The sequence below is a fragment of the Carassius carassius genome, chromosome 49 (genome assembly GCF_963082965.1).
Source record: "Carassius carassius chromosome 49, fCarCar2.1, whole genome shotgun sequence".
Lineage (NCBI taxonomy): Eukaryota > Metazoa > Chordata > Actinopteri > Cypriniformes > Cyprinidae > Carassius > Carassius carassius.
In genome coordinates, this window is record NC_081803.1 from 22,400,942 (window position 1) to 22,426,502 (window position 25,561).

At 36.3% G+C, this 25,561-nt stretch overlaps 1 protein-coding gene across 1 annotated transcript in view; it reads left to right on the forward strand.

Moving 5' to 3' along the window:
* The first annotated feature begins 1,306 nt into the window (after window positions 1-1,306).
* The window catches only part of LOC132132255 (nuclear pore complex protein Nup155-like), a 25,374-nt gene continuing 1,119 nt past the window's right edge, over window positions 1,307-25,561 (forward strand). Inside the window, exons 1-30 of the mRNA XM_059544609.1 lie at window positions 1,307-1,448; window positions 1,532-1,669; window positions 1,779-1,875; window positions 2,029-2,099; window positions 3,005-3,097; window positions 3,176-3,439; window positions 3,511-3,584; window positions 3,660-3,751; window positions 6,298-6,395; window positions 6,454-6,722; window positions 7,739-7,909; window positions 7,980-8,090; window positions 8,173-8,267; window positions 10,723-10,808; window positions 12,898-13,039; window positions 13,152-13,218; window positions 14,592-14,707; window positions 15,606-15,709; window positions 15,780-15,913; window positions 16,002-16,193; window positions 17,218-17,356; window positions 17,436-17,571; window positions 19,832-19,985; window positions 20,899-21,003; window positions 21,080-21,234; window positions 21,328-21,457; window positions 23,060-23,173; window positions 23,250-23,370; window positions 23,451-23,561; window positions 23,635-23,771. Coding sequence (XP_059400592.1) covers window positions 1,307-1,448; window positions 1,532-1,669; window positions 1,779-1,875; window positions 2,029-2,099; window positions 3,005-3,097; window positions 3,176-3,439; window positions 3,511-3,584; window positions 3,660-3,751; window positions 6,298-6,395; window positions 6,454-6,722; window positions 7,739-7,909; window positions 7,980-8,090; window positions 8,173-8,267; window positions 10,723-10,808; window positions 12,898-13,039; window positions 13,152-13,218; window positions 14,592-14,707; window positions 15,606-15,709; window positions 15,780-15,913; window positions 16,002-16,193; window positions 17,218-17,356; window positions 17,436-17,571; window positions 19,832-19,985; window positions 20,899-21,003; window positions 21,080-21,234; window positions 21,328-21,457; window positions 23,060-23,173; window positions 23,250-23,370; window positions 23,451-23,561; window positions 23,635-23,771 — 3,858 coding nt within the window. The remainder of the gene's footprint in view (window positions 1,449-1,531; window positions 1,670-1,778; window positions 1,876-2,028; window positions 2,100-3,004; window positions 3,098-3,175; window positions 3,440-3,510; window positions 3,585-3,659; window positions 3,752-6,297; window positions 6,396-6,453; window positions 6,723-7,738; window positions 7,910-7,979; window positions 8,091-8,172; window positions 8,268-10,722; window positions 10,809-12,897; window positions 13,040-13,151; window positions 13,219-14,591; window positions 14,708-15,605; window positions 15,710-15,779; window positions 15,914-16,001; window positions 16,194-17,217; window positions 17,357-17,435; window positions 17,572-19,831; window positions 19,986-20,898; window positions 21,004-21,079; window positions 21,235-21,327; window positions 21,458-23,059; window positions 23,174-23,249; window positions 23,371-23,450; window positions 23,562-23,634; window positions 23,772-25,561) is intronic.

Consider the following 25,561-nt stretch of genomic DNA (forward strand, 5'->3'; position numbering starts at 1 on the left):
TTTGGGGCATCTGGAAAAAGGCTTGTCCGGAGAAGAAAAGGTGAGCGCTACCATCAGTCCTGTGTCATGCCAACAGTAAAGCATCCTGACACCATTCATGTGTGGGGTTGCTTCTCATCCAAGGGAGTGGGCTCACTCACAATTCTGCCCAAAAACACAGCCATGAATAAAGAATGGTACCAAAACACCCCCCAACAGCAACTTCTTCCAACAATCCAACAACAGTTTGGTGAAGAACAATGCATTTTCCAGCACGATGGAGCACCGTGCCATAAGGCAAAAGTGATAACTAAGTGGCTCGGGGACCAGAATGTTGAAATTTTGGGTCCATGGCCTGGAAACTCCCCAGATCTTAATCCCATTGAGAACTTGAGGGTCAATCCTCAAGAGGCGGGTGGACAAACAAAAAACCACTAATTCTGACAAACTCCAAGAAGTGATTATGAAAGAATGGGTTGCTATCAGTCAGGATTTGGCCCAGAAGTTGATTGAGATCATGCCCAGTCGAATTGCAGAGGTCCTGAAAAAGAAGGGCCAACACTGCAAATACTGACTCTTTGCATAAATGTCATGTAATTGTCGATAAAAGCCTTTGAAACGTATGAAGTGCTTGTAATTATATTTCAGTACATCACAGAAACAACTGAAACAAAGATCTAAAAGCAGTTTAGCAGCAAACATTTTGAAAACTAATATTTATGTAATTCTCAAAACTTTTAGCCACGAGTGTATATGTGTGTGTGTGTGTGTATATATATATATATATATATATATATATATATATATATAACAGTTATGTGTGTGTGTGTGTGTACAGTGCTGTTCAAATGTTTAGGATCAGTAAGATTTGTAATGTTTTTTTAAAGAAGTCTGTTCTGGTCAGGAATATTGTGGATCATGTGACACTGAAGACTGGAGTAATGATGCTAAAAATTCAGCTTTGATCACATACATAAATTTAATTCTAAAGCATATTAATTTAGAAAACCATGATTTTAAATGGTAATAATATTTCACAATATTTCAGTTTTTTTCTGTATTTCTGATCAAATAAATGCAGACTTGGTGAACAGAAGAGACTTTAAAAACATTACAAATCTTACTGTTCAGAATTTTCTGAATAGCAGAGTATATATATATATATATATATATAATTATAACAATAAATTATTTAATTAATTTTAAACATTGTGTTGTAATATATTGCATTACTGATTATAATGTATTATACATATATTAATATATGTTTTAAATGATAATCTATAATAATAGATGTTGTTCTCTCTGCAGGTGGTTTGTCGTGATCATGCCGTCCAGTCTGGGCTCCTGCAGTCCAGCCGCGGTTCTTCAGGAGGCTCTGGAAAGCTCCAGCTGCTTGATTGACAGGCATCTGCAGGAGGACCGCTGTTTCCCGGACCTTTCAGAGCTCCTCAATGTCCCGTCACACAGTAAGAGACTCGGTCTGGCCGTTGTTGAGACGTGCTTGTTGAGCATAAATCACGTTCATGTGCTTGTGTCTGGTGTTTGGCAGACATGCCTTCGCTCTCGGGGATGTCGGACATGGATTACCCCCTGCAGGGCCCGGGGATGATCAGCGTGCCGAGTCTCCCGGAGCTCAGCTCCATCCACAGGGTTCCTCTTCCTCCGGAGCTCGTGGAGCAGTTCGGTCGTATCCTTCCACAGAGATCCTCGTTTGTACAGTTAACCCTACAGTGAAAGTGTCTTGTAGAATTATTCCAGTAAGTTGTTTGCAGGGCCTTAATTCCCACTTTTTCCAGATATGCAGTGCAACTGCATGATGGGAGTTTTCCCTGAAATCTCCCGAGCGTGGCTCACCATCGATAATGACATTTTTATGTGGAATTATGAGGATGGGTGAGTAGAATGACATTAAAAGGCATTAAATATGATAATTTTTTTATTTTAACCTTGTTCCAAATGTGTGTTTTGCACATTTGAGTCATTAAATGTGTTCTAGCAGACTTGGAAGTGCACTTTCAGTTTTATTTGTCTTGTTGGTTTCTTCAGGAGCGATGTGGCGTATTTTGACGGGCTCAGTGAAACTATTCTGTCCGTTGGACTGGTCAAACCTAAGCCTGGTTAGTTGTTTTATCTGTTGTGCACTATTTAGTGCTCACTGTCAGAAGTTGCTGAGAATGCTGTGGGTTGATTCTCAGGATGATAAATGCATCATTACCTAAAAACATGCATGTAATGCATCGCAGTATTTCTTTCTGGAGATGCTTATTTGTAATAATTTGATGTTTAACCACTGATTGTTTTATATTACAGATATTATATTGACACGGGGAGTCTTTTACAGGGTTTTATTAATTGAAGGAACAGAAATGATTCATGCAGACTGAAGTGTACAAGCAGAAATCTTTCAGGAGAACATTAAAGAGTATCAACACAAACGTTTGCATTTAACAAACAACAGGGAAAAAATACATAAACAAAAGAGAGTAAACATAATCAGAAAGTTTATGAATATATGTATGAATGTTTATTAATGTTAATGTTTTGTGTAAAAATATGACCAGTGGTGAAACATTTGCCATTTTTCCTTATATTTACTCTACATATAATTAATTTATATTATTTGTTATGATGTATCATTATAAAAAAAATCATATTTATTTACAATTTTTTGTTTGTTTACTTTTGTTTAACAATAAAGATTACCCATACCAATACCATATTTGTAATATAAAACATGATTGTGATAAAACATCATTATGAAATTAGTTTTTAGAAGTTTTTATGAATACTATTAGAAGTTCTTCTTAAAATACATGTATAGGGGAAAAAAAATATATATATATATAAGCATAAATGAACAGTATGATTTAAAAAGAAAAGTAGAAATAAACATTCTTTAATAAATAAACAAAAGCATTAATATGGAAAGCAAACTAAGGCCAAAATCCAACTACGTTTTTCAATATTCAGTTGCATGTTTTTATTACTAGCCACCTCGACTGACTACTTCTGTTTGTTACAGGTATTTTTCAGCCTCACATCCACTTCCTGTTAGTGTTGGCCACACCGGTGGACGTCGTGATCCTGGGCTTGAGCTTCCCGAAAGCACATACAGGTGAGAGTCATGTGATTTAATCAGCGTCTGCACATGTTTGATTGAGTCTCGGTCTCGGTGTGTGTTTGTGTGCCGCAGGTCTCAATGACAGCATGTTAGGAGCCATGCAGCTGTTGCCAGATCCTCTCTACTCCATCCCCACCGATAACACATACCTGCTGGCCATCACCTCCACGGATGCGGGCCGTATCTTCATGGCGGGGAAAGACGGCTGTCTGTATGAGATGGCGTATCAGGCTGAAGCCGGCTGGTTCAGTCAGCGCTGCAGGAAGATCAATCACTCCAAGAGCAGCCTGTCGTTCCTCATCCCTTCACTGCTGCAGTTCAGCTTCTCCGAGGACGGTGAGAGAGTCCTTCAGCACACACAAGCAGCCCAATCCATGCTTCTTATTAAATCAAGTCATTCCTTTCAGATCCCGTTGTTCAAATCGCTGTTGATAATTCAAGGAACATTTTATACACTCGTTCGGAGAAGGGCGTCCTGCAGGTGAGCGCCTTCATAATGAACCGGAGACTGGTGATAGATGATCAGTTTTGATGTGGTTGTTTTGATGTGTGTCAGGTGTATGATCTGGGCGTTGATGGACGGGGCATGAGTCGAGTCGCAGCGATGTCTCAGAGCTCCATCGTCTCTGCGGCCGGAAACATCGCCAGGTAAAACTTCACCTGATGCACGTGTAGAATAATGTGGCTGATAAATACGATATGTTTTTACAATCGTAAAGTTGACATAAAATGAGTGGATGTATTAAATTAGATTAAATTATTGTATATATAAATTGTTAGAAGTATTTTATTTGTCATTTATTTTAATATTTTTTTAACCGTTATTGTTATAAATACAATAAAGTTATTAATATGGTCACCAATATAAAAACAAGTAATTATATTATATTTGATTAAATTATTGTAAATATAAATTGTTATAAATATTTTATTTCTCATTTATTTTAATATTTTTTAAACCGTTATTGTTATAAATACAATAGTTATTATTTCTTGTACAAATAATATTATAATTATTGTATTAATAAAATAACTCTTAAACTAAAATAAAAGTAAAAAAATGCTAATAATGGTCTATGCTAATATGGTCAATATAAAAACGAGTAATTATATTATATTTGATTAAATTATTGTAAATATTTTATTTGTCATTTATTTTAATATTTTTTAAACTGTTATTGTTATAAATACAATAGTTATTATTTCTTGTACAAATAATATTATAATTATTGTATTAATAATAAAATAACTATCTTAAACTAAAATAAAAGTAAAAAGAAATGCAAATATTGTTCAATGCTGGTATGGTCACCAACATAAAAACGAGTAATTATATTATATTTGATTAAATTATTGTAAATATAAATTGTTATAAATATTTTATTTGTCATTTATTTTAATATTTCTTTTACTATTATTGTTATAAATACAATTAAGTTATATTTTTTTGTACAAATAATATTATAATTATTGTATTAATAAAATAACTAAAACTAAAATAAAAGTAATAAAATGCAAATATTGTTCAATGCTGATATGGTCACCAATATAAAAACAAGTAAATATATTATATTTGATAAAATATTTATAACAATTTATGTTTACAATAATTTAATGTCATTTATTTTTATATTTTTTTAACTGTTATTGTTATAAATACAATAGTTATTATTTTTTTGTACAAATAATATTATAATTATTGTTTTAATAATAAAATAACTATCTTAAACTAAAAGTAAAAAAACGACTATAAAAACAAGTAATTAAATTATATTTGATTATATTAAATTATAAATTGTTTAAGTATTTAATTTCATTTATTTTTATAATTTAAATTATTATTGTTGTTGGCATTTTTTTTATGTAAATCATTATCTTTAATACATGTAAAATCAAAGTTTTTTTATTAATTATTAATATTTGTTGTTATTATTAATATACATATTTATTGCACAAATAATATCAGAATTATGTTATTAATAATAACATAATTATATAAATATCTTAAACTAAAGATTAAGTTAAAAATGCAAATATTGGTCAATGCTGATATGGTCACCAATATAATAACGAGTAAATATATTATATTTGATAAAATTATTGTAAATATAAATTAAGTGTTTTATTTGTCATTTATTTTTATAATTTTTATTATTGTTGTTATTTTATGTAAATAATTTGTTTAATGCATGTAAAGTAAAAGTTTGTCTTATTAATACTTGTTGTTATTATTATTATTATTAATAATAGTTATTTATTGTACAAATAATATAATTGTTATTCATAAAATAGTTATATCAATATCTTAAACAAAACATTTGGTTAAATATTCAAATATTGGTCAATGCTGATATGGTCACTAATATAAAAACGAGTAAATATATATGATTCAATTATTGAAAGCATAAATCTTAAGTATTTTATTTGTCATTTATTTTTATATTATTATTATTATTATTGTAGTTATTTCTTATGTAAATCATTATCTTTAATACATGTAAAATTAAGTTTTTCTTAATTATTAATACTTTTTATTATTAGTATACATTGTTAATTGTTGTACAAATAATACTATAATTATTTGATCAATAATGAAGTAATATTTATCAATATCCTAAATTAAAATTTAAGTTAAAAATTCAAATATAGGTTAATGCTGATATGGTTACCAATATATTATTTTCCTTAACTAGTGATAAAAAATAAATACATTAATATATATTAATAACTATTGTTAAGAATGTTTTATTGTATATAAATACTTTTAATTTATAACAAATATATTAGTAATAAGTGTACCATTATTTTAATGTGAAATTAATACAAAAAATAAATACATTTAATATTGTTTTCTACTGATATGATCACCAATGTAACATTCCTAGCTTTCTTTAAAAATAATAATTGATCATAAAAATATATCTAATAACATTATAATAGAAATACTATTTTATTATAATAAAAAAGTAAATAAAAAAATAATTAAAAAAAAAAAGCTCCTGTTTCCTCTTAATTCCTGATAATTACTTTATTAAATCATGTTATAATATTGATTTCCTATTGATAAAAATATAATCTTAAATGAAATGCAAAATATGATTTAAAGATGATAGTTAGTTACAGATATGTCACCGATGCACATGTTGAATTAGATTTTTTCACCTTTAATGCATCTGTCTTTGTCTGTTTTTCAGGACGATCGATCGCTCCGTGTTCAAACCCATCGTTCAGATCGCAGTTATTGATCGCTCCGAGTCGTCAGACTGTCAGCTGTTGGCAGTCACTCACGCTGGTATGATTTATGAATGAATCCTGGCTCTGATAAGCCTCTAAACGCTGTTTCTCTGCAGGTGTGCGTCTGTACTTCAGCACCATCCCTTTTGCTCCTCCAAACGCCAAACACATGGCGTCCCGTCCGAGCATCCTGACACTGGTGCATGTGCGTCTGCCGCCCGGATTCTCTGTGTCCTCCACCCTCCAGAAACCTGCTAAAGTTCACAAGGCTCTCTACAGTAAAGGAGTTCTGCTGATGGCTGCGTCTGAGGCAGAAGACAGCGACGTTCTCTGGTGCATCAACCACGACTCCTTTCCCTTTAAAACGCCCCTCATGGAAGCTCAGGTCAGAGATGATTTCCTCTTCCTGTCTGTCTGATTTTGTATTTCTCAGTTCCCACTTTTTTTCTGTTTATGGAACGGTTTAACATTAAATGTCTTGGAATTGCTAAAATCTTGGATGTATATCAAAAGTTCATCTCCAGAGAGTGCCTTTATAAGCATTTTACATTTCATGTGAGAACAACTACCTTCATATCACACACACACAGAAGTCTTCACAGCAACCCGTCAAAATAAAAGTTTGGTTTAATTTGAAATATATTTCTATTCTACTGTAGAACACATGTCTCGGTGTATGATAATAAAAAATGTAATGTTTTTACAAAAATGTAATCCATACAGTAATTTTAACAGTAAATCTAAAGTGAAATTGTTTGTATGATTGATCATTTAATTAAAATATAAATTAAATGAATTTTTATGACTTCATTTGATTTCAAGAAAAATTTTAATGCACAACACGAATTTCTGAAAAAACAAAATAATAATACAATTTATTGGGCCTTATTATTGTTTAAAAAAAAAACGTTTAAATTGATTAAACTCACTTTTTAAAGATTCAAATTTAATTTAACCACTAAAATGGAATATCCCCAAAAATGAACAGATTGTGGTAAATAATAAATAGAATTTGAGGGAAAACAAAATAAAATATTTCACACATGTAGTAGTAATAATACTTATTGATGACTAAAATGTAATGTATCCATTAAAACAGAATTTAAGAATTAAAATGGAGAAAATGGATTCCAGAAATATGTAAACGTAAAATGCCGAAAATTCGTTAAAAAATAAAACCGATTTCAGAATTGAAAGGGAATTTTTCATTCTGTGCTAAAAAAGAATTGCAAGAGATAAACTCAGAACTGTGTGAAAGTCATAATTACGAGTGTATACTCTATAATTATTTCGTTCCTCAGAATTTATATCTTGCAGACTGAGAAGTCGCAGTAGCCTTTGTTTTTTAACTGCGATGTCAAAGCAACCCCCAGACATCCGTGTTTCTGTCTCTTCCTCCAGATGACGGTGAGCGTGGACGGTCACTCGTGGGCTCTGTGTTCAATCGAAGAAACCAAATCTCCCAGAATCCTCTCTCCTATCAATAAAGATCTGGCTCCGGTCACTGACTCTCCTCTCGTCGTTCAGCAGCACAGCGTCCCGCCGCAGAAGTTTGTTCTCCTGTCCGCTCAGGTATGACCGATTCTCTCGGTGCGATGTTCTCCGTGCTGTTCCTCTCTCACGGTTTGTTTCCTGTCTTCAGGGGAGTCACATCTTCCACAAGCTGCGGCCGGTGGATCAGCTGCGCCACCTGCTGGTGAGCAGCGCTGGAGGCGAGAGCGAGGACATCGAGAGCTTCTTCAAGCTGCACGGGGTGAGAGACGGCACACTTAACCTCAGAGTGCAGACACGTTCATGTGAGTTTGTCGATAAAGACGCATGTTTTTGGTGTACAGGAAGGGCAGGCGTGTGCCACAGCGCTCATCTTGGCCTGTTCCTCTGCAGCCAGTGATCGAGAGGTTTCTGTTTGGGCCACACAAGCCTTCTTCAGGTCAGATGTTATGATATATAATTGTCTCTTCCCAGATATTTTTAACATTCAGTGTATGAAAAAATGCTATGTGGAGAGCTGGCACCTGCTGCGATTTTTATTTAATCGATTCAATTAAATGGACGATTTGAACTAGAGCCCGACCGATATGGATTTTTGGGGGCCGATGCCGATATTAACTCGAAAAGAGCCGATTTATAAGCCGATATTTTGATTTTAAAAATAATCTGGATATTAGACCCATTTCCTATAAACTGCACTTACACAAAATTCAATAGCAAAATATCTGCCTGTTCTATGTATGTGGGCTGTATAAACCATTTTCCAGAATGGACTATGTTAAAAAAAAAGCCTTAGATTACAGTCTCAATGACTAAACAATTGCACATCAAAAGTATTTTTTAATGATCAAAAAACAGTCTGGTTTTAAACATTTAACACTTTTACTTTCTTCCAGTTGAAGCTGGTTTTAACAGTCTGTGTGTGTACTGTAAATAAATTATAATACTAAAGTTAAAGTATTTGCAGAAGTAGTCCCACACTTTGCTGCTACAGCATTCACCTTTTTCAGCCATCTGTAGGCAGAAAGAGAGACAGAGAAAGAATAAGCATGTGTATTAATAATATCACCATGTATCATTACTCATGTCATCATTAGAATTATAATAATAATAAACTGGGATCTCCTACATAGGCAAAAATGAGAAATATATATATATTTTTTATTTGTCAAGCAATAGGTATTACCTACTTATATTTAACAATATTATTTCAACATTTTCCTGTTATGTCTGTAAAGCTGCTTTGAAACAATATGTAAAAAGCTCACATTTATTTACATGTCCCCTCTGGTTTAATCATTTCTGACGCAGCTACCGTAGTTACTGTAACTACACTATATTTGCTCTCACAGACACATCGTCTTGCCTACTATTACCGGAAGATTACGGAATCAATTCGAAGTTGAATGGTTAATGTTAGTGTCATGAACACACCGCTGTCAATTTTGAGAAGAACCACCTTCAAACAAGTTAATAGCAAGCATTTAAAGGGCCTGCTAAAAAGGAAGCTATTAGCGTTAGAGTAACGTAACCAGCCTGAATTCACCAAATTGTTCTCTGGACCTGAGGGTAGCCTCTTCTTCCTTGCTTCTCTCTTTATTCTCAACAGCAGGACTAGCGCTATCGCTCGCTTCTTACAACGGGACAGATACATGTTTGCTGCTGACCGAAAGGTGGAGGAACAGACTATGAAAGAGCTCCCGCTAAACGTTTTTAAAACTCCGCCTACGCCATAGCGCAGCGCAAATCGCGTTGTATCTGAAGGGCAACGCTGAGCCCAGCGGCAAGCGCCATGCATACCGCGTCCTGTGTGAAAGGCCCAATTACGCGGTCATTATGTGGGAAACACACCGCAATAGAATAAGAATAAGTTAAACGCTAACGTTATAGTTTGACCTCCTATTAACGTTCGCGCTCTTCCACTGATAAACATGGTATTAGCTTTGTGGCTAATCTAATATAGCAATGCATTAGCGGCTGTAAGTGATGTTACAGAATATTTAGAAATGATAATGATAGGACCGTTAGCTAGAACTACCACACAGTTTTTATATACAGGGTATGAACTAAATCTACAATCATTTCACATGACGAACGACAGACTCACCGTTAAAACAGTTGATCGTTTTCTTCTGTAGTGGACTTCTGGCGCTGTTGTTAACTCTGGAGCTGCAGAGCTCCCTCTGGTGGGCACACTGTGCAACACTCATAACATGAGTGAAGCATGAGACTCTGTTTCTCATGTTTCATCGGCCGTTATAAATGCCGATGCCGATTTAAATGCAATTAGCTTATATCGGCCGATAATATCGGTCGGGCTCTAATTTGAACTGAATGGATTTAGATTTATATTGCATAATTTATCCAATTGGCAGATGCTTTTATCCACAGCAACTTACATTGCATTGCATTTGTTGCGACTTATATGATGAAGTTAACGGCAAACATGCAAAATCTTTGGATTTGCTTTAAATCAAATTGTTTTGGATTGGCGTTTAGAATAAGTGTTGGTTATAAAGCACTATAATTTATTTCATAAACATGGAAAAAAAAATATATATACATTTGAATTTTTTATTTTTTTTGTATGTGCTATCAATTATAGTTCTTAGAAAATTGCAATCAGTGCGTCTTGACTATTGCACAGCAATGTGATTTTCAATTTTTGATCAGTTTTGATCCAGTGCAACAATTATTCCAGTAAAATGAATTGCATGACTAAATAAAAATGTACCTTAAAAATCATTGCAATATTCACAAATCATGATTTTTCTTAATTTTATATAGGCAACAAAATCGTCATGAATGTATTGTCATGAATATTTGATATGTTGCACGGCTTTATGTCTTTAGTTTCGACGTGATGGGTTAATAGAGAAGGTGTTTTCATACAGGTACGGTGGAGAGGCTCATATGCGATTCCCATCAGCCATTTCTGCCCCCAGTAACGTCGGCCCACTCTTCAGCTCCCCCGTTCCAGGTGACTAACATCTCAACCTTGTTGTTTTAACCATTAACCGTGTCAGATCACTTACCAGTAGCCGGCTGTTGATGTGTCGATGTCGACTAACTTCTAATCTGTCGTGATTGTAGGATCTCCAATAACTGTTGGCAGTCCCCTACCAAACCCCAGTTTCCTTGCCACACCTGCCCCAGGTATACCCCCCCCCCCCCTCAAACCAGCGACCGCTTCATTAATCTGTCTGTACTAGTTTAGTAGATCTTAAACACATAGTTCACGCTAACTGTCCTCCCCTTCAGTCCATCCCAGATCAGGATGAGTTTGTTTCTTCATCAGGTTTGTAGAAATGTAGCATTGCATCAGTGTCTCATCAATGGATGCTCTGCAGTGAATGGGTGCCGTCAGAATGAGAGTCTGATAAAAACATCACAATAATCCATCAGTTAACATTGCATAAAATGACAGCACTTGCATAAAATGGATGTTTGGTCGACGTCAGATTTTTGGAAATCAAAAAACCTCCAAACAATAGACCAGGTTCCTCTTTTTTGGCTGTAACGCCGGTTTCACACACAATCTGCCTGCGGTGCATATGCAGTCCTCAGCACGGACTCCTTGTGCTTTCACACAGGACGTCGTTGCAGTCCCATGTAGTTATTGATTTTAACCAAATATGTATACTTTTCATTTTAAAATAATTAAACAATTAAAAAATATAGATGTAACAAAACTCACAAAAAAGCAGAAAAAGAAAATAAAGACTTCCGGACGTGCAGTATGCGTTGCGAAAGCTAGACAGAAAATACCAGCAATTGTACGCTCCTATAAGACCCAGTGACGTCGAAAGCGTCCTCTTATGCTGCGTTCACACCAAACGTGAATAGAGCGTCTGGCGCGAATGATTTCAATGTTAAGTCAATGGAAAGACGCGTTTACGTGCGTCTGGAGGTCTCGCGGCGCGGTCGCCGTGAATTCCCCTCATTCGCACATCTAGTTACCTATTCTGAGTTATGAAAAGGACCATTGCAAGCTGACAGCGACCGGCTTTTGTGGTTAAAATTGGCAGTAATACCCCCACCCTGGCACATCAGTGCGGTCGGAGCACGTCTGCTCAACAGCTGGACATATAGTGAATAAAAAACGCTTTGCTCTGGACCCCGAAAATGTTGATCGATATATTATATCGATATATTAGAGAATGTTGCACTCCTGTTGCTGTTTGTTATTCTGCACGAAACTTCATACCAATAAATAAGAAATATTGCAGAGTTGTGCTTTTCCAGCGCTCTCTTTACGTTCGTCCGTTATTTGACGTTGAAAAAGGAAATGTCTTTTTTTTTTTTTTTTTTAGACATGGAAAATCGATTTTACAATCGATTTAATGAACACTTATGTCTTAAAAATCGAAAAAGATTTTTTCACAAAAGTGACAGCCCTAGTGTTTACCCTCACCACGCCTCGCAGTCTGAAACAGTGTCTGCGGTTTACCGCCCAGCACTACATACGAGTCTATAATCTATAAACACTGCTTGATCTGTGCAGATTTCTCTCCTGATTCAGACCAGAACACTTCTTCACTGAAGGAAGTGTTATTATGGATTATAGACTCTATGTGTTTGAGTTAAAATCATCTTAATGCTGGATGTGTTTCATCTTTTGTCTTCTCCAGATGTTCACTGATGGACTGGAGTGCTGTGGATTATTGTGATGTTTTTATCAGACTCTCATTCTGACGGCACCCATTCACTGCAGAGCATCCATTGATGAGACACTGATGCAATGCTGCATTTCTACAAACCTGATGAAGAAACAATCTGGGATTGACCGAGAATTAGGATATTTAAATTTTTAGGTTGAACTATTCCATGCAATCTTTCTAAACAAGTAAATATTCTTTATTCCAGACCCATGATGCATCGTTTTGATTTCTTTTTCCTGTTTTTTTGCATGGTAATCTTAATATAGAATCAGTTTTTCTTTTTTTAACAACATGCAGTAATATCACAATCCCGTTGAATATTATAAGTGATTGTTGCTCAGGTGTTATGTTATGAATGTGTTTGGCTGTTGTCTGTAAATACGTGATTGACTCGTCTTGATTCGTCAGGCGTGTTCCCGTCGAGCATGTCGACGCCTTACATCTCGGCTGCTCCCATGAGCCCGAGCGGTGCGCTGACCTCCTCTGGACCCGAGGTCATCTTCTCTGGAAAACACAACGGCATCAGCATCTACTTCACTCGCATCCTGGGGTCAGTCAGCCTTAGCAGCAAATACAGACTGATGGGAGTTGATGAACGCTTGAAACAGAAGGATGAAGTTTGTTTTGACTGACTCTTGTCTAATGTTGATGCTTTGGAACAGGAACATCTGGGATGGGAGTCTTTCGGCGGAGGACATCATAACCAAAGGGAGTCAGACTGTGGCTATTGTGAGTAATCAACGATTTTAAGGCCGTTTTACAGAATTGATACGTTTTTATCTATTTGTTTATTTTCTTATTGTGAGTACTGACCAAATTTAGAGCATTTAAAAAAAAAAAAAAAAATTGTTATTAGTTTGTAGTGGCTGACCGATTTTGCATTTTTACGAGCCAAAAAACAAAACAAAACATAATTTTTTTGCATTTAATTGAATAATGATTTTAGTTTTTTGGGAACAATGACAGATTTTAAAGCATTTCTACAAACATGTTTTATTTTATTTATATAGTTTGGTTATTGTGACAGATTTTTTTATTGTTTTTATACTTATGTAGTTTTATTGTGAGTAATGACAGATATAAGAGAATTTTGTTTTACATAAGTGCTTTATTTTGTTTGAGTAGCGGCAGATTTTGGAGCATTTTTACAAGAAATAAAAAAAAATATATTTATTTTGTTTGTATTTATTTTGTATTTAATTGAAAAATGATTTATAAAAGTTTTTGGGGATAATGACAGATTTTGAGGCAGTTCTACAAACATGTTTTATTTATATATTTTGTTGATTCGGAGCGAAATTTTTGAGCATTTTTACAAAAATATTTTATTTATTTTTATTTGTGTATTTTTATTGTGAGTAATGACCGATATTAGAGTTTTTTTTAAAGAAGTGCTTTTGTTTATTTTAAGTAGTGGCAGATTTTGGAGCATTTTTACAAGAAAAAAACTCTTTTATTTATTTTGTTTGTATTTAATTGAATACGGATTTATTTAGTTTTTTTGGGGAGTAATGACAGATTTTGAAGCATTTCTACAAACATGTTTTAATTCTGTTTTTATTTTTATAATTTGTTTATTTTGAGTTCAATTTTTATCATTTTTACAATAAAATATATATATTTAATAACCGATTTTTATTTAATTTAATAACCGTGCTTTATTTTGTTTGTTGTGAGTAGCGGCAGATTTTAGAGCATTTTTTTTTTTTTGTATACATTTTATATTTTGAGTGATTTTTAAGCCTATTCACAAAACTTTTTTTGTATATTTCATTTTTTTTATTGAGAGTAATAACAGATTTAAAAAAAAAAAAAATTTTTACACAAGTGCTTTATTTAGTTTATTGGGAGTAGTGGCAGATTTGGAGCATTTTTACAAAAATACTTGTCATTTTATTGATTGATTGATTGTGACTAATGATTTGTAATTTTGGAGTATCTTTACATTTCTGCTCCATTTGCATTCCAGAGTTTTTTGTAGTGCCTCCACTTCCCACAGATTTTTATCCAATCAGAAATGTTCTCTGCCTGTCAATCATTCTGTGTGTTTCGGTTCAGGTTGAAATGGCTGTTATTTCTCTGATGATGTTCTTTGGTTTCAGCTGGAGAGTACGGCCAGTTCATCTGATCTGGAGCTCGTTCTGATGGAGCTTCAGGGTTTGAAGCAGTTCCTGGACAAAAACTCCCAGTTCAGTCCGTCTTCTCTCGGTGTGAGCAGGTAAGTGTCCTTCAGATCCTCTCGTGCTCATCTGGTTGTTACTTGACCTCTACACTTTCATCTCACCAGCAATCCTATTATTTATTTAAATAAATCAAACATAATTATTTAGATTGTAGTTTGGATTTATCTTATTGTTTACTTAAATTTTAGTATTTAATTGGTTTTATTAATTTACAAATTTTCAGATATGTAGTTAATGATTCTTTTTTTAGCTTGTTTTATTTTAAATATTTAAAAAAATATATACTTTTAATGAGTGAATATAAATATATTTATAAGATGTATATTTAATGATTTTTAGATTTATTTAGTTTTTATTTAAGTTTTATTCACTAATTTTCAGATTTGTAGTCAGTGATTAATTTTTTTCGTTTTTGTTTTACATTTTAAATTTTTTTTTTCATAAGTTCATAAATTATATTTATATTCTAAAAATACTTTTTACTTTTTCATTTATCATTTATTTAGTGTTTTATTAGTTTAAAATTATATTTTCACATTTTTAGTGATGTAGTTTAATTTTAATTTGTTTTAAATGCATAAAATATTTCTAGACCTTTTATAAGACAGTTTATAAGATCTATATTTTCTATAAATATATTTAGCGATTTTATATATTTATTTAGTTTTGGTTATGTAGTTAACTTTGAATTAAATTTTTTAAATAAATGACAAGAATAAATAAAAACAATTTAAAAATAGATTTTTTTTTATTCTATAAAACTTTTTTTTTTTTTTTTTTTGCATTTATTTAGTGACTTATTTAAAAACTAAAAATATTTGAATATTTTATCACTGATCTTCCTTTTTTTTCGGTAAAGCTTTATTACATTTAAAGTAAATGTGTAACCATATCTATGCTTTAACTGTGGCTTAACCTACTTGACCTGCTCAGTTTCAGCTCGCCAGCGAACCTGCAGCAAAGGCTTCTGGGATTCATGCGTCCCGATGGCTCCAGCTCTCAGCAGATGCAGCAGGAGCTCCAGAGGAAGTACCACAGTGAGTTTCTCTGTTTCTCTGTGTCTGTGAGCGCTCAGATGTTCACCATCTTCTCCGGTTCGTTCCTCAGCCGAGGCTCAAGTGTACGAGAAAGCGTCTCTCCAGGCCATGCAGCAGTTGGTTCATCGCTCGTATCAGACGCTGGCGCTCTGGAAGCTTCTGTGTGATCATCAGTTCAGCCTTATCATCTCAGAGATGCCCAAAGTGCGACCCATCTCTCTCTCTCTCTCTCTCTGTTACCTGTCGTGGACTGTTCTGTCAAATGGTTGATGTGTTTGTCTTCCTCCGTCAGGAGTTTCAGGATCAGATGAAGGCGGTGAGTTTTAAGGATGTGGTTGTTTCTGGACGGGAGCTGAGCGGCGCTCTCATCACGGCTCTCATTAACGTGTACATCAGAGACAGTGCGTCTGTAGACAGCGTCAGCGCTCACCTGAGAGACATCTGCCCTCTGCTGTACAGCAGCGACGACAGCATCTGCTCCAAGGTGCCACACACACCACACGGGTGGAGAAATAGACCGAATCAGTCTCTTATTTATTTTATTTTTTAATTTACTTTTATGTATGCATTTTTTATTTAGCTTATTCTTTTAAGTAACGTTTCTTGGTTTTATTTATTTTACTTTAATGTATGTATGCATATTTTTTTTTATTTAGCTCAGTTTTTTAATTAACTTTTTTTGGTTTTATTTATTTATTTACTAATTTCAGTCATTTCGTTTTTAGTTCAGTTTTTGTATTTGTTCATAGCTATTTTTATTTATCGTTTTTATTTAGCTTGTTTATTTTATTTTAGCTTGGTTATAAATTTTTTTTTTAATTAATTTTTTAGCTTGTTTTTTACTTTTTAATTATCTTAGCTTTGTCGTTTTTTATTTGAGTCTATTGTTTTTTGTTTTAATTTTTTTATTTTATTTAGTGACTATTACCTTCATTAGAAAAAAAAAATTGTTTGTATAAAATTTTCTACTTTTCTTTTAAATTTTTAAATTTGGTTGTTTTAGTTTTATGTACTTTATTTTAATTTTTAGTTTCTTTTATTTTTGTTTTATATATATATATATAGAGAGAGAGAGAGTCTATTTCTTATCGTATTGTATTTTTAGTACTCATATTTTGTATTTATTTAGTATAGCTATGTTTTATTGTTTTTACTTTTTGTACTTAGTTACAACTATTGTTCTATTTATTTATTTATTTTTTACTATTAACAGACTATTGTTTTTATTCTTTCCTCCAGTATAACTGTGCTCTTTTTTAGTTTTTTTTTTTCATAGTATAGCTATGTTTTATTATTATTTTTAGTACCTAGTTTTTGTATTTATTTAGTGTAGAAATTTTTTATATGTGGTTTATTTTAGTTAATTTTTATTTGATTCATTCATTTCTTATATATATATAATTTTTTTTTTCTTTTTGAGTATCCCTGAACTAAGGTGTTTTTTATACTTTTAAAACTGTTAGCGTTTGAGTCTCAGGACGTGATCAGGTCTCTTCCTCTCCTGACAGGCCAATGAGCTGCTGCAGAGCTCCAGACAGATCCAGAACAAGCTTGAGAAGGAGCGCACGCTGAAGGAGTCTCTGCGTCTCTATCAGCAGATCAGTCACCACACAGACCTGCCCCTCGTCTGCTCCCAGTACAGACAGGGTGAGAGCACAGAACCACTGAACCATTCATCTGCTCCCATCATGATATAACCAGCTGATCTCAATGTGTCCTCGTCCAGTGCGTTTCTACGAGGGAGTGATGGAGCTGTGTCTCACAGCCGCTGATAAGAAAGACCCTCAGAAGCTGGGACTGCACTTCTACAGGAACGGAGAGCCGGAGGAGGACTCGAGCGGCCAGCAGGCCTTCCAGGAGCGGTCAGCACACACACACACACACACACACACACGCGCGCACACACACACACACGCGCGCGCGCGCGCGCACACACACACACACACGCGCGAACACACACACACGCGAACACACACACACGCACACGCGAACACACACACACGCGAACACACACACACGCACACGCGAACACACTCACATGCGCGCGCACACACACGCGAACACACACACACACGCGAACACACTCACACGCGAACACGCTCGCACGCACACTCGCACGCACGCACACACGCTCGCACGCACACTCGCACGTCCACACACTCGCACGCCCACACACACTCGCGAACACACACACACACACGCGAACACACACACACTCACGCGAACACACACACACGCGAACACACACACGCGAACACACACACGCGAACACACACACGCGAACACACACACACACACACTCGCGAACACACACACGCGCACGCACTCACACACGCTCGAACTCACACACGCTCGCACACGCTCACACACGCTCGCACACACGCTCGCACTCGCACACGCTCACACACGCTCGCACTCACACACGCTCACACTCGCACGCACACACACTCGCGAACGCGCGCACACGCTCGCACTCGCACACGCTCGCACTCGCACACGCTCGCACTCGCACACGCTCGCACTCGCACACGCTCGCACTCGCACACGCTCGCACTCGCACACGCTCGCACTCGCACACGCTCACACACTCGCACACGCTCACACTCACACACGCTCGCACTCACACACGCTCGCACTCACACGCTCACACACGCTCGCACTCACACACGCACTCACACACGCTCGCACTCGCACACGCTCACACTCACGCACGCTCACACACTCACACACGCTCGCACTCACGCACGCTCTCACACACGCACGCTCTCACACACGCACGCTCTCACACACGCACGCTCGCACTCACGCACGCTCGCACTCACACACGCTCGCACTCACACACGCTCGCACTCACACACGCTCGCACTCGCACACGCTCGCACTCGCACACGCTCGCACTCGCACACGCTCGCACTCGCACACGCTCGCACTCGCACACGCTCACACACTCGCACACGCTCTCACACGCACACGCTCACACACGCTCGCACACGCTCGCACTCACACACGCTCGCACTCACACGCTCACACACGCTCGCACTCACACACGCTCGCACTCACACACGCTCGCACTCGCACACGCTCGCACTCGCACACGCTCGCACACACGCTCGCACTCACACACGCTCACACACACGCTCGCACTCACACACGCTCACACACTCACACACGCTCGCACTCACACACGCTCACACACTCACACACGCTCGCACTCACACACGCTCTCACACACGCTCTCACACACGCTCGCACTCACACACGCTCGCACTCACACACGCTCTCACACACGCTCTCACACACGCTCGCACTCGCACACGCTCTCACACACGCTCGCACTCGCACACGCTCACACACGCTCGCACTCACACACGCTCACACACTCACACACGCTTGCACTCACACACGCTCGCACGCACTCACACACACTCACACACGCTCGCACTCACACACACACTCACACACGCTCTCACACACACACGCTCGCACTCACACGCTCGCTCTCACACACGCACACACACACGCTCGCACTCACACGCTTGCTCTCACACACGCTCGCTCTCACACACGCACTCACACACGCTCGCACTCACACACGCTCGCACTCACACACGCTCGCACTCACACACGCTCGCACTCACACACGCTCACACTCACACACGCTCGCACTCACACACGCTCACACACTCACACACGCTTGCACTCACACACGCTCGCACGCACTCACACACACTCACACACGCTCGCACTCACACACACTCACACACGCTCGCACTCACACACGCTCTCACACACACACGCTCGCACTCACACGCTCGCTCTCACACACGCACACACACACGCTCGCACTCACACGCTCGCTCTCACACACGCTCGCTCTCACACACGCACTCACACACGCTCGCACTCACACACGCTCGCACTCACACACGCTCGCACTCACACACGCACACGCTCACACACGCTCGCACTCACACACGCTCACACACTCACACACGCTTGCACTCACACACGCTCGCACGCACTCACACACACTCACACACGCTCGCACTCACACACACACACACACACACTCTCCTGAGGTGCTGCTGTGGAAGTCGATCTGTAACTCTTGTGTTTGTCTAGACTCTCGTGTTTTAAATGCATCACGGACACCATGCAGGAGCTGGTGAACCAGAGCAAAGCGGCCCCTCAGTCTCCCAGCGTCCCTAAACAACCCGGACCCCCCGTCATGACCTCTGACCCCAACATGCTGAGCAATGAGGACGCTGCGGCTCATGTGAGTCCAGTCTGTGAGATCCAGTGTTATTCAGAGAAGGCTTACTAGCAGTTTGAATGAGCTTTTATTTTTGTTACAATTTTATTAAAGTGCTTTTCTTATTTTTACATTTTTATTTAATATTAGTACTTTTGATAGTTTTAGTTCTTCAGCTTTATTTTCAGTTAGTTGCCAAGGAATCATTTCTAATGTTTATTTTTTCCTGTTATATATATATATATATATATATATATATGTGTATGTGTGTGTGTGTGTAAATAATATATATAATATTCCTTTAATATTTATATTTTCATTTTCATCTTATAATTTTTGTTTATATTCCTGTTCAAGTTATTTATTCAATAATAAAAAAATTCAATTAATTTCTAAGGCAACATCTGTAATGTTTAAGAATTTTCTCATATATTTATATTTTCTTTATTTTCTTTATATTTTAAATTTTTGTACATTTTATTCAACATTTCTAATGTTCATTTATTTATATATAATTTTTAATTTTTAAGTTTCAAAGTCTTGCAAAAAATTTTTTTTTAATGTTTTAATTAGTTTTAACACTTTTAGTTCTTGAATTTACATTCATATCAGTTATTTCCTCATATCAGTTAAGTTTTTCCTCTCATCATTCATATTTTTATTATTATTTAATATTCCTGTTCAAGTTATTTATTTAGTTTGTCATTTTAGGACAAGCCAACATCCCTTTTTTTCATCAAATTATATTTTCATAATTTTTTTTTATTTACCTTTATTCATTTATTTATTTGTTTAGTCCTTACTTCATCCAATGTAATTTTGGGTGGTAGCCAAAGCAACCTCTCTAATGTTTATTGAACATTTCTCCTCTGTTGTTATTGTTCATCTGACCTCACATGACTGGGTCATGGCTGATTCTGATTGGTTGTTCTCTCAGTTTGAGCAGATGCTGGGTCTCGCTCAGAGATCTCAGGACGAGCTCTTCCACATCGCTCTCTATAACTGGCTGATCCAGGCCGACCTCACAGACACACTCCTGGAGGTACGAGTGATCTCATACACACACACACACACACAGCTCCTCTCTGCTCTGTGTTCAGGGTGTTTCTCTGCTCCAGGTGAACTCGCCCTACCTCGAGGATCATCTGATGCACATGATCAAGCAGGACCAGAGTAAAGTGTGTAACATGGACCTTCTGTGGCGATACTACGAGAAGAACCGAAGCTTTGGGAAAGCAGCGCACGTTCTGGCGCGTCTGGCTGACATGCACAGGTTATAATAGTTCTCCTGATCATACATGTAGATATTTAAGGTCCTGGATACTCATATGCATCATTACCAGTTGACACAAGTGTTTGTGTTTAGCACGGAGATCTCTCTGAAGCAGCGTCTGGAGTACATCTCCAGAGCCATCCTCTCGGCCAAGAGCTCGTCCTGCGTCTCTTCACTGGGAGCCGACGGAGAGTTCCTGCATGAACTGGAGGAAAAGATGGAGGTGCTGAGAGAAAAACAGCTGGGGGTCTATTTGCAATTATTTCTGATTGGAATTCAAATTGTAAAAATGCTCAAGTGTTTATAGGGCCAAAAAAAGTACATTTATTTCAGTATGATAAATGATTAAATATTAGGGATGCACCAAAATGAAAACTCTGGATGCGCTTAGCCTCGAAAATGCTTTTTAATAAATATTTTTTTTTTTTTAAACAATTTTGTTAGGATTTTTAATTTAACTCAATTTTACTAATATTAAATGTACAAATTCAAGCCAGTTAAATTGTGCGCCATACATTTTCAGCAGTTTCTTTTCAGCTAAAAAACTAAAATGGCATTTTCAGCGGCTGAAATTTCAGTTCTAGTTAAATAAAAACATATCTAATAGATATAAATAAAATAATTTATTCTGAATTTTTTTTTTCATTATATACAATTTTAATTACTTAATTACAATTAATGTTTTTTTTATAAAATTTTAATAGAATTATTGTAATATGTAACTGTAAATTAAAACAATGAGTATAAACAAATTATATAAATTAATATTGTAAAATTGCAATATTAATATTGCGGAGTTCGTTCTTGTTGTCCAAAAAGTTTAACTGAAAAATCTTTTTTTTTTTTTTTTTTTAAATATGGATAAACATTTGATGAAACCTAAAATTAAAAAACTTAAATATAAATAAGTTTTAGAAATATTTAATTTTTTGTGAGAATTGTATTTCAGTTGGTTCAATAATTTATTACATTTGAACTGGTTTTTTGGTAACTTATTTTTTTTTTACTACTTTAATGGCTGCTTTCGTAATTTATCTTTTCAGTTTTGTTATTGTAACTGACCTTAATAACTAAAACTGAAATACAAATAAAATCTGCATAGAAATATAAAAAAATATTTTTCTGAGTGAATTTTATTTTTATTATTTAAAAAGTACTTTTATCTTTAAAACAATACTTTTTTTGTTCAGTTGGTTTAATGAACCAACTAAAGAAATCGAGATCAGTAATAATTATTTTACTACTTCTGAGAAAGATTTGTTTTTTTTTTTTTTTTTTTTTTAAACTTATTTTTATTCTTCTTTTATTGCACTTTATACTCTCAGAACCAAGTTTTGTTACTGCAACTGACCTTACATTTCAGTTAAAATAGTAATCACCAAAAAAAAACCTGAATTAAAAATAAAAGCTGCATAGAAATATATATAAATAAAAATGTAAATCTCAAGCGATTTTCTTTTTTCTGTGTATGATTTTTTAAAATTTATTATTTAAAATCAAGATCAGTAATAATTATTGTATCACCTCCGAGAAAGATTAATAGTATTTTTTTTATTTTATTTTTTACTAATTTTAATCCTCTTTTATTGAACTTTACACTTTCAGAACCAGGTTTTGTTATTGCAACTGACCTTACATTTCAGTTAAAGTATTAATTGCAAAAACTGCACTAAAATAAAGCTAATAAAAATGCTAAAAGTTAAAAAGAAAACATCCATCCCAGCACTGGCTCTGAGCTGAGCAGTGTATTGTAAAGAGTTTGTATGCATTGTAATAGCAAGCTTTATGATTGGGTAAGTGCACTCACACTGCTCTGATCCTCCAGGTGGTGCGCATTCAGGTGCAGATCCAGGAGACGCTCCGCAGACAGTATTCCCAGCATCCTTCAGTGCAGGGAGCCATAACACAGCTGGACTCCAAGCTCATGGACATCACCAAGGTACATGAAGCCTTGCTGATAAAGCAGCTCGTGATCCGATGTGTCTCAGAAACCTGTTTCTCTCGTGTTTCTGTAGCTGTATGGTGAGTTTGCGGATCATTTCCGTCTGTCGGAGTGTAAGCTGGCCATCATTCACTGCGCGGGACACTCGGACCCCATCCTAGTGCACTCGCTGTGGCAGGAGATCATTGAGAAGGGTGAGCGCTCTGGGCTCTCGCTCTAGACTTCCTGTTCCTGTGCGCTGGCTCGTGTGTCTGATGCTGCTGTTGTGTTTCAGAGCTGAGCGACAGTGTGGCCATGAGCTCGGCGGACCGCATGAGAGCCCTGAGCCTCAAGATCGTGTCTCTGGGGAAGTTATACGCAGGAACGCCTCGATACTTCCCGTTAGGTAGAGCTTCATCTCTCTGGACGCTGTGTGAATGTAAACCGTGATCTGATCTCGTGCCGCTTGTGATCTTCAGACTTCCTGGTCACGTTTCTGGAGCAGGAAGTGTGCCGGTTGAGCTGGGACGTGGGGTTCGTCACCTTCACCATGCAGGAGATTGGAGTTCAGCTTCCACGACTGCTGGAGGTTTACGACCAGCTCTTCAAGACACGGGTGCGACACACTACTGTCACAATCACAAACACACTCTCTGTGTGTTTTATCAGCTTCAAGATTGATTAACCGATATTATACATTTATTGACTAAGTATTATTATTATTGGAAACAATTAAAAAAAAATGTTTTTATTAGTCTGTTATACTTATTTATAATTATGTATTTTTTTTTATTAGTCCATTATCCTTTTAAGGATTAATAAATGGTAGTTATGCATTTATTTACTTATTTTTTTTTATTTAATGTAATTTTTATTTTATTTTATATATACAATATATAATGATTGATTAATGGTAGTTATGCATTCACTTAGTTGTATATTTATAATTTTTTTTTTTTTTTCATTATCCTCTTAAGGATTTATTAAAGGGAGTTATGCATTTATTTACATATTAAATAAATAAAAGATATACAAGTAAGTAGGGTTGTGCCGATAGGCGATAGTATTGTGTATCGACGATCGTCAGAGATATCGACATAAGCAGAATTCTCTGTCGATAATCAAGACGATATTAGGCTCATTTTCCTATTAATGTATTAGATTATAATAATAATAACTATATTATTTTTATTAGGCTGCTTATTATAATTCCTCTATCAAACTGCCCAGTTATTTCACTTCAGCACGGCATTTCACACACACACACACACACATACACACACATACACACACACACACACACACACACACACACACACATACACAGGCAGCGAGCGCAGGAGGATTAGAGCCTGTAGTCGCTGAAATTGTCCGCTTTGACTCGGATAACTCATAAATCCATGAAATGAAAGAGATAGAAAACGTCGAGTTGGTGTCCCACACATTTAATGGCTGCTACACTGCAACGCGCTCTTCTCAGACATGACGGATTAACTCTTTCTTGGCGTCACAAATAAAGTAAAGACAAAATAATTAACAAGGCGGCAGAGCGAATTTATCATCCATAGTGCATGGTTCTCACGTAGTCCTTTTCTTAAAGACTGATCACTTAACTTATAACACGCACTATGTGGTGATGACTTAGGAGTACGTGAGAACCACTATGGATAATAAATTCAATCTGCCGCCTAGTTATTATTTTCATGCACACCGCACTATAATGTGATGCATGCAAAATACATAGTTTCGGCTGTTACAAAGTCTCCATCCACAAACAGACGTACATCGTCTGCAGATAAAAGGTATTTCATTGAACTTTAACAAGTAATCTGAACGGCCTTTATATGTGTAATATATTAAACGAGCCCTCACTGAGTTTAATGCCAGAGTTATGTTAGAGTGCGTCTCATTCTTGTTTCTGTTGCGGTGCGTCAGACTCGTCATGAGGCGCGCGGTCCGGAGCGCTGTCTGACTGATACATCAGTTCAATTCAACTTTACTACAAATATATGAACTTCCCTGTTTTAAATACTTTATATTTAACGTGTTCGTTTATGCCCAATAGTAGTGTTAAACTGCTGGACTCTAAATGAAATCTACTATTGATTTTCACCGTTGACTGATTTTGCAGAACATTTAGACTGATAACTTCCCTGCGCAGATGCGGACGCGCGATATGACAGTTGTTTTAAATACAGTATTTTTATATTTAACGTTAGTTTATCAGTATGTTTGAAGGTATATTTTTTCGATTATTGGTGATTCCATAGGCCTCTCTCGCGCACCTGCGCGGTTTAAAACACTCAATAGTTATGATTTGACAAGAACAAAGAGTCTCTCTCTAGCTCTACCCATCCACGATAATATCGTGTATCGTCGATCTCACAGGCTGACGATATGACGATC